Source organism: Palaemon carinicauda, chromosome 31 (assembly GCF_036898095.1).
Source record: "Palaemon carinicauda isolate YSFRI2023 chromosome 31, ASM3689809v2, whole genome shotgun sequence".
NCBI lineage: Eukaryota > Metazoa > Arthropoda > Malacostraca > Decapoda > Palaemonidae > Palaemon > Palaemon carinicauda.
The window spans coordinates 7,221,478-7,231,477 of NC_090755.1; the positions used below are offsets into that span (position 1 = coordinate 7,221,478).

The following is a 10,000-nucleotide window of genomic DNA, read 5'->3' on the forward strand; positions in this document are numbered from 1 at the left end:
GGTAAATCAAATTCATTTCATGAGTAAGCATTTGCCTTACATAGGAAATCGTAAATAAACGGATTTTGAGCGAAGCGAAAAATCTATTTTTGGGTGAGATAGCCATGTCGTGCTGATGGAAGTTCCTTCATTAGTAGCTTCCTAGGTTATATGTGACTACAGTGATATATCCCAGAGAATTTACCGAAGGTACCCAGAATTCTAACTCCTGGAGCGAATATCCCTTAAAATTTTAAGAAGGGATATCGCGTAAGGACGTAATGGCACACCTCATAGCAATCTGCACCCCAGATAGAGTTTTACGTTCGAGGAGGTGTGGCAAAAATAAAAGGGGGGCCCTTCAAAGGCCATCCCCGTTCCCTACTACTATCGATAGTACAACAGCGCCATCCCTACGATAGTGGTCATTCCTTGTAGCATTGAGCATAGACTGTTACAGATACAGTACTACGGGAGGGAAACTGAAGATCTCTTCTACAGAAGAGATGGGTGGGTCCATCAGGACGACATGCCTATCTCACCCAAAAATAGATTTTTCTCTTCGCTCAAAATCCGTTTTTTAGGCTCAAGCCATGTCGTGCTGATGGAAGGATACCAGAGCATTAATGTATCTGTGGATTTTCCATCAGTGCCTAAACCTTATATCAACCTTTTCAATGGTCATACTGACCATATGAGGCTAGTGACAATACCGTTATATGTCATCATCACTAAACAAACAATGTTAGTGCTTCCTGCCTCCTACAGGGAAGAGTCATCTAGACAGTTGAAAAGGGATTTCAAGGTTAACATAAATAGTATGACCAAACTTAAGTACACACTGAATATACAAATAGTCTCAAGTTGTATATTTGGCCAAACAGACATCAGTGTCACTTATGTCTAACCTTAGATGCATACAAAAATGTGAAGGATGCATTCTAGGTAGATAAAAAGTCTGGCATGTATAGATACAATTGTCTGGCGAAGATGGACGCACTACATTCTAATAGACATTTATTTCTAATAAATGACTACAAGAGATGGTTAGCAAACGAATGTAGTCTGACAATGGGATTATACCTGAAACAAGTACAGGAATCGTATTTCTTTCTTGAAGGAATGAAGTCAAGAAATGCCACTCTTCGATTGAAGAGAAGGTAAAAGATAACCGCTCTTCATAAAACCTGTACTGGTTACCATTAACTGCCCTATGTACTTCGTACACCGGCACTAGAGCTATCTGTAAAATTCCACACCTGGGATTTTAGAACAGAGCTAGTGTTACCATGGTAACACTTAAAAAGGATGACCTCCTCTCCCCTTAATTGGCAGTCCCAGTCAATTATCTGTTCATCGTAGAATAAACGGCAGAGTAAATAAGTTACCTAACGTCACCACATATTGCTTCAGATCATGGACTAGCAAAGTATAGTGTTTATAGAACATCCTGGATGATTCCTATCCAGAGCATGTCCGAGGACAAGTGAGGACCCAAACCAAAAATAGTGTATCACAAAAATTAGGGGGCAAGTTTTAATACACTACCTGCCGCCACTACAAAGTGTTTCTGTTCATGCACTTGTTTTGCGTAGTGTTTGTAAAACACTCTAGATGATTTCCATCCAGTGTATGAACGAAGACGCTCAAAGTCCATGTACTGAAAGAAGTTCAGTGATGAAGCAATCTTTCTCGGATCATGACCTGCGGGAGTACTGTCCGGATCCGCTCTACGAATAAAGTAGGTGAGCTTCGCCCTTAGTTGATTTAGAGATAAATTTGATCCCGAAGTTTCTCCTCTAAAGAGCTGTACTCCTCTGAAGTCTGAAGTTCTACGAAGATAGACCTTTAGACACTCTACAGGACATAGAGAGACATCTTCCTTCAGAGGACAGATTCTCCAGAGACCCCACCTCTTAGTGGGTAGCTCGTTTTTAGCGAGAAATGATGGATCAGGGAAGAGATTCAGTTCTCCTAAATCTGTGAACTGAATGTGGCCCTCATCTCTCGATAGAGCCACTATTTCACTAACTCTAGCCCCAGAGGCTATTGCAAACAGGAAAATAACCTTTTGGGTTAGATCCTTAAGAGAACAATCTTCATTGTTCACCGATGAGGCATAATGTAAAACCTTGTCCAAAGACCAAGAGATGGGCTTTGGTGGTGCTGCAGGCCTAAGTCTAGCACATGCTTTCGGAATCTTGTTAAAGATTTCATTTGCCAGATCCACTTGGAAGGCATATAGGAGAGGTCTAGTCAAGGCCGATTTGCACGTATTTATCGTATTGGGCGCCAACCCCTGGCTATGAAGGTGGACAAAGAAGGACAGACAGAAGTTCATAAAAATTTCTTTCGGACCTTTTGATTTAACAAACTCCACCCATTTCTTCCAGGAAGACTCATACTGTCTTCTAGTAGACTTAGCCTTGTATTCTTCAAAGAATTCTATATTGCCTTCTGAGATCCCAAACCTCTTTCTAACCACTAGGGCAAGAAATTCGTGAATTGAGGGGTTTGGGTTCTCCGTGATAAACCTAAGGCAGTTTATTTTAGAATCTTCAGAAATATAGCTAGGATCGGAACTAGGACCGGCCTCATCTAGACTATCAGCCTCATTAGAGGGTCCTCGTAAGGGGCTATTTAACGAGGTACTTTCTTGAAGATGCTCGTGATGAGAAGATCGAGCTGCAGTTCCGGGACTTGTTCCCATCTGGGATGGAATATGTCTGCGTCCATGGACCATTCCAGCTCTATCTCCTTGGATTGAGATAGAGTATCCACCGTCACCTCGTGGATCAGTTGTAAGTGAACTGCTAATAGGTGCCATTCCTTTAAGAAAGGGATGGGTGACTTCACCAGAACTGTACGAGATGTTCGATTGTGAAGTCATATTTGATCTCTTCGAGCATTTGATGCGTGTGTTCTCCTGACCCTTAACGCATCCTTCCGACGTGTTCATTGCACAAGGTCTGTCAGAATTGCGAACCAGGGAAAGTCTAGCGTTTTCCCTTGTTAGCGTTTCGGGAATCTGATCGATCAGCTGAGTCTCTTGACGGACCTTGTGAGCTCCTTTTAAATCCCCAAGAGGAAATTGAGTTGATGTGACTGAAAGCTTCGATGGTTTCTTAGCCATCGAAACTACAGATCTGGAGAAAGTCGAGACTTCTAGAGGCAAATCTTGCACCTGCGATGTCCCAGGAACCGGGTCATCTATATGAAGATACTTAGGACTGTGAGCCTGATACATATCTATTCTAGGATGAATATTACTCTTCGTGACATGAATCCTAGATAGGAGGAAGGGGGATGGTTGGCTGAAAGGTTCCGGAGGACACCTTTCAGGTCTGGTAAGACTACGAACACCCTTAATTGGAACAAGGTCCATATGTTCAGAAGGATTAACATTCGGAACTTGTAGTTTACCAAAAACTTGTTGAGTGGCGACAGGTTCAGAATGACTCAGAGATTTCTTGAGTCCTTCTCGTGAACAGAAAATGGCCTTCCCTGGAACTCGACGAGCCATAGCTTTCTTACTACCTGTATGCTCTACAGCTCTCAGGTATACTCCTCCAGGAGGGTTTTGAACTGTAGGAGAAGGTAAGACGACGAAAGTAGGGACATTTTTGTTTCCCACCAATGACTCATTTCGAATGGGCTCTGGACCAAAGGATCGAAGGTCCTGCGATCCTGAGGGAAAGTTCTTCCTAGCCGAAGCGTCTTTATGCTTCGAATAATCAGCAGGTTTAGACTTTTGACCATTTGCCTGTAGCATTGTGGTCACTGGAATATTTCCAGTAATTTCGATCTTCTTTTTAAGTTGGGAACCCACAACCGCAGAAGATTTTCTCTTTGAGGGAATGCCCCATTTCCGGAGAAGACTAATGTTCTCCATGGTGGCATTCATAATTACTTCCTTAATGACCTCTTGTGGGAAGAGGTCTTTACCCCAGATGGTGGAAGATATTAGCTTCCTTGTTTCGTGTTTCACTGTTGCAGCAGCGAACACAAACTCTCTACATGCTCTCCTAGCCTTCACAAGGGCGTAAAGGTCCTTTACCAAGGTAGCCATATGCATTTTGGCTATGACCATGAGCATGCCTGGGGTGTTTTCGTAGGTTGAACACAACTCTATGTAGTTTTGTAGAGAAAGGGATGCCGCAAGTCTCTTCTTTGACTCGAGTTCATTAAACAAGAGCAAATCGGACAAAATAGGGAGACATACATTGAATTGTCGACTTGCGACATCCTTGTCTAATTTTCCTACCGAAAAAGTCAAATGGACGTCCTTCCAATCCTTTTCCTGACCGGGAAAGGCTGGTGACAAAGCTTTGCACTCATCGAGTGTAGGACATGGTTCACCCGCCTCTACAGCTTTTGTAACCGAAGTAAATGCCTTCCCCATAAAGGGGAAAGCGAGTGAAGTAGGAGCAAGAGAGGAAGGGTGTCTGTTATTCAGTGAGAAGACCTTCGTCTCTGAATAACCCGCCCTCTTCAGATTACCTGAAAGGATGGTCTGTGCCTTACCATGGTCAAGAATCATGACCTCCTTTTGTTCCGTTCCTTTTCCTGACTTTGGTTCATACAACAGTCGAACCCAACAATTAGGGAAAGCATCAAAGCTTGGCCAAAATTGGATTTTGTCCAAAGGAACAGCACCTAATTTCTCTGAGATGTAGAGATTGCCATTTGAAATCGACATCTGCTCCTCAAACCTCCAGGGATTGGTTATGGAGCATGTAGGATGGTCTTGATTCATGGGTCGTTTGACTGACCCATGGGAAGCAACAAGAGAAGCTTTACAAGGTTCTATCTTGTGTTTTACTTCCTGCTTTTTGCTTTGTTTACCAAAGCTCTCTGTCTGATTCTTCAGTTGGATACATAAATGTACCACATTATCCAATAGAGGGGTAGAAGACGAAGATGTTGACATCGGTGGCTCTTTAGCCGGCATAGGCGGAGGAAAGTCCGACACAACATATTTCTCTTTTACCTTAGGGCACTTCTTGCCCTCGATCCCAAAGGTTTTCTCGCCATCAGGGGATGTAGTTGGCTCCTGAGGCACTACTATTTCCTCACTTAGCTTTGGAAATAATAGCTTACGCATCCTATCATTAAGTAGGAAAGGTCCCGGAGAGATCTTTCGGAAGCCTCTCACCAGTTACGTAATTTATACTGAGCTATATCCCTAGACTCTGTAGACTCGGGATTATCAAAAACCTCCAGACATCAATGTCCGACATATATTGCAACCCTGTGGGTTCCAATAATGTAGGGATCCGGAAATGATATTGCAGGGGGCATGCAACCTGCAAGAATTATGACCGTAAAAGTCCTTACTCTTGGCTTTGCAGGGGACCGCATCACAAGATATCTGGTGTTCCTCCTGTAAAGAAAAGAGAACCAAATGAGTATACAAGGGATTATTACACTGATAATCAACATGTAAATGTCACCTACAACAGAATAGCTTAGGATAGTAAGCTATAATGCTGCTACCTCCCCTCAGAATTAACTACATGGAGCTTTCTCTGTTGAGAAAATCCAAGTAGAAGGGTTCTTACCCCTAGGGTAGAGAAGTATCAAGTAACTGTCCCAAAAAATGTTAATACTGTGGGGTCAGGATGGCTGATTTTAAATCAGACTATTGAAGAAAAAATATTCCTTCAATATATAAGCGGTATCAGCAGAAAAACTCGCTGGAGGATACCCAAGGTATGCTAGAAAATACTACTGTATCATGGTACTGTAGTTTTCTAAATGCAGTAAGTCTATATTGCACATTATCGACTACTGTACCTATGTATAGTAATCTAGTCATTATTCTGCCTACCAGGCACCATGAGACAGAAGGGTCCATCCAGCATAAAGCCAGATGGACTAGAAAATTAAAGACATATATTAGTATATCCGACTCAGGTCACTTGCTGTAGTCTTCCTACTATATTAAATCATAGAGTTTCCTGATCAGGGAGACTTGAGAAAAGGCTGTACCTTTTAAGGGTTAGGAGTGTATAACTCTTGCCTTGAAGTATCTAATATTGTAGGGTAATCCTAAACTGATTTCCAATCAGGATATTGAAGAAATCATATTCATTCAATATAGGATTAGGCTCAGCAAATGGCCGAGCTGGATATCCAAAATATATTGGAAATAACTAATAGTACAAGAAATATAGTAGTTTTCTATCTGCAGTATATACTATACTGAGATATACTGGCTATCTTTATCACCTATACAGTAGTTGATCCGGCATGATGCCGGTCTAGCTAGGACTTGCCGGCATACCCGGCAGAACTAGCGAGACAGAGAGAGAGACAGTATGGAAAAAAAGGGCTATCCTTTACCGTAAATGTATACAGTAATTAAGGAAATAAAAGTCTAATAGACTGCCTTTTTTCCGAAAGAAGGTTCTAATAGAAGGGAAGAATGTAACATTCAGGCTTCTAAATAGCTACAGTACTGTTGCCGGCAACCCGCTGACAGTACGAGTACAGTCGGCGTGCTGCCTACCGAGTCAGCACTGACTTTGCCAGCAGCACACAGGCAACAGAACCTATACCAACAATCCAAGGGAGGACTGAAGAACCTTGGGGACAGAAGGGACTACCCACTCACGGCCATCATGGACGTAACTGCCAGCTATGCCGGCAGCTAGCGAATGTGCCGTCAGCCGCCAGCCATGTCGGCAGCCGCCGACAGTCCATGATTGTCGGCAGCCATCTTGGTTGCCGGCCAGGCCGGCAAAAAGCAAACCTGCCGCCAGCCGCCGGCAACGTCGGCAGCCGCCAGCAATGTCGACAGTCCATGACTGCCGGCAGCCATCTTGGATGCCGACCAGGCCGGCAAATGGCTAACATTCCGTCAACAAGGGAGAAACAGGGTTCCAGTGCCACGTTATCCTAGGCTAAAAAAAAATTACTCTTAGCCCAGGGAACTGTGGCACAGGATTAGTCTTTTAGTCGCAAGGAGAAGATGGTATACTGTACTACCATAACTCTAATGCGACTATGGAGGGCTAACCTCCATTGTCGGCAACCTTGTCGGCAGGGGAATAAAGGTATCCTACAACCAACTCACCCTGCCGGCAGGTCGTCGACATAAGACGAAATACTCTGAGATCCTGACTAAATCACAAAACCTGCTGGTATATCCACAACCAAAAGGTTAAGGGAATAGGCAGAAACCAAACGCCAGATTAGCCATGTCTGAATCAAATTCAGGCACGGCTACTAGGGTTGTAGCCTAAGGCTACACTCAGAGGGAAAGGGATTACCCTTGAGTCTCCGAAGAGACGTGAGAAGTTTCATAACATTCTAGGAGGTAACAGTCTCCAAAGGATGAAAACGAAACACAGGGTAATCGGGGAATGTCGAACGTATAGAAAAAGTCTAGGATAAGATAATTAGGCTAGACAAGTTCTCGGTTATCTCAATTACCGAAACTCTAACTATATGAACGACAGAGGAAAAAGGAAATAATTATGCACATAATCAAATCTTCACAAGAATAAATGCCTAAATAGCTAAATAATTACAAGAATTAAATAAAGCTATTTAAAAACTGGAAGTCGTTCCGCTAACTAAATAACGCATGCTTAAGAACGACGGCGCCCATGGCACCTCCAGTAACTGGCCTAGCTCTAAAACACAATAAATACTTAATTTCATTGTGAAAAAGGGAGCTAAAACATTCAAAGTAAAGACCCAATACTCAACTTTCCAAAGGCGGAAGATGATGAAGAAAGCATAATTAATTATCCTTTAAACAATCGAAAAATTCAATCACAGGAAAATACCACCGAGTGAAATCGCTACAATAAAAGGAATGACCACAATCGTAGGGATGGCGCTGTTCTACTATCGATAGTAGTAGGGAACGGGGATGGCCTTTGAAGGGCCCCCCTTTTATTTTTGCCACACCTCCTCGAACGTAAAACTCTATCTGGGGTGCAGATTGCTATGAGGTGTGCCATTACGTCCTTACGCGATATCCCTTCTTAAAATTTTAAGGGATATTCGCTCCAGGAGTTAGAATTCTGGGTACCTTCGGTAAATTCTCTGGGATATATCACTGTAGTCACATATAACCTAGGAAGCTACTAATGAAGGAACTTCCATCAGCACGACATGGCTTGAGCCAAAAAAAAATGCATAATAGATGAAAGCGTGACGTCTCATGTTTGTTGGGCTCGTTTGTTTCTAGACGTTCACACGCTACACGTGACCTTACCTATATATATATATATATATATATATATATATATATATATATATATATATATATATATATATATATATATATATATATATATATATGTTCTCTGGCTTCCTGGTGGGAAAAATATTAAAAAACTTTTTAAGAACAACTTATTATTTATACGTAAGGGATACTGCTTTGCAAATAGACTGTAGGCTTTCATTTCTTGTTCGTCTCCCTTTTATTGCTTAAAGGAACGGTGCTTCGTGTAGGTTAAAAAGAAAAAAAAATCTTAATTCCTTTTCTTCAATTTTATTCCACAGATCTACCAAGAGCACAATACTGACCTTGAGCAGAGATCAGGTGCAAAGTGGACTGGCAGGACATTATTTCTAGTTGTAATCAGCCCAGCACACTTTAATAATTGTACTATTATAATTTTCTTCATATTGTATTCTTTGTGTACTTGCCAATTCATTTGTTGGGAACTCTAAATCTCTTGCTCTAATATTTTTAATGTTCAATCCCTGAAGCTTTTTTTTTTAATTTGCATTTAAGCAGGATCTTCCATGTATAGTGAATTCTATTCTTCATATAAAAAAACACGTATTACAGATATATTTTTTACGCGTAGGCCTACGTCAGTATTTATTATGTTACCTTGAATATATCTATATTTCAAATTCTTTCACATGCCATCTATTTTTCTGTGGGACACGAATAACTGCTGCTTGTATCTTTTTCTTTACATTTATTAATCTTGACCCAGAGGGCGTTGTGTGTGTGTGTGTGTGTGTGTGTGTGTGTGTGTGTGTGGCTCTTCCACGATTTATCTCCAGTGTTATATAGTCCCTTGTTTCTCTCGTACGCCATTTCTATTTACTATATACATTATTATCCAAAGCTAATTGTTTCAAATGCATTTTTGATATTTCAATATCACCGGAAGCTTTATTGTTTATATAAATGCACTTATTCCATAGATTTACTCCTCAATTTCTATCTTTCCCTTCGCAGACAAGGTTGGATAATTACATAGCTGTCAATACATCCACCGCACATCCACACGTAGATCCTGATGGAACTGTTTACAACATGGGAAACTTTTATGCCGGTAAAAAGGGTCCTACCTACAACATCATTAAGTTTCCACCTGCAAAGGAAGTCGATGGTGAGCTTAAGAAACGCCTACTGTAATTTTTCTTATGACTTACCAAACAACCAATATGCGTATCTGAGATAAAAATTGACTACAACATCCATATTTTGAAAACTTGTTCTTTTGCAATTTTGGGGGATTTTTGTACCTCCGTCAATGAAGTTGGGAGGAGGTTATGCCCCCCCCCCTGTTTATCTGTTTTTCTTTTAGAACAATTTCCTGGTCACAATTTTACTCATAGAGTAGTGAAACTTTCATGGCTTAACTGTTATGTTGAGGCGTGGAAGTGATTACATTTTGAAAGTCCTAGGTCAAAGGTCAAGGTCGAGTAAAAGGTCGACCGAATTAACCCTAACCTTAAACCTAAGTTAGCACGTGGTTATCACACAAACTTCAAATACGCCTAGGGTCTAAATTGATTCTAGGAAAGGCAAGATGCTGTTTTCGAGAAATAAGCTGCTTTTCTGGCTCTCTATAATTGGCATCACTTGTTTAAATCCCATTTATTTTTTTTTTATAGATTATTTTGACATTAAGTCTTCAGAACAGGTTATAAGATGAGGTTTTAGATCAGTAATAATTCTTGTGAGAAGAAATCCAACTATGTCGAAAATGCTGCTATAGATGAGAATCATGAAATGATTACTGTACTTACATATTTTAAT

General features: G+C 41.2%; 1 protein-coding gene across 1 annotated transcript in view; it reads left to right on the forward strand.

Moving 5' to 3' along the window:
- Window positions 1-10,000, forward strand: part of LOC137624245 (retinoid isomerohydrolase-like) — a 33,240-nt gene that overhangs the window by 11,427 nt on the left and 11,813 nt on the right. The window contains exons 5-6 of the mRNA XM_068354757.1: window position 1; window positions 9,194-9,347. The exon at window position 1 is cut by the window's left edge and continues 153 nt beyond it. Of these exons, the coding sequence (XP_068210858.1) occupies window position 1; window positions 9,194-9,347 (155 nt within the window). The remainder of the gene's footprint in view (window positions 2-9,193; window positions 9,348-10,000) is intronic.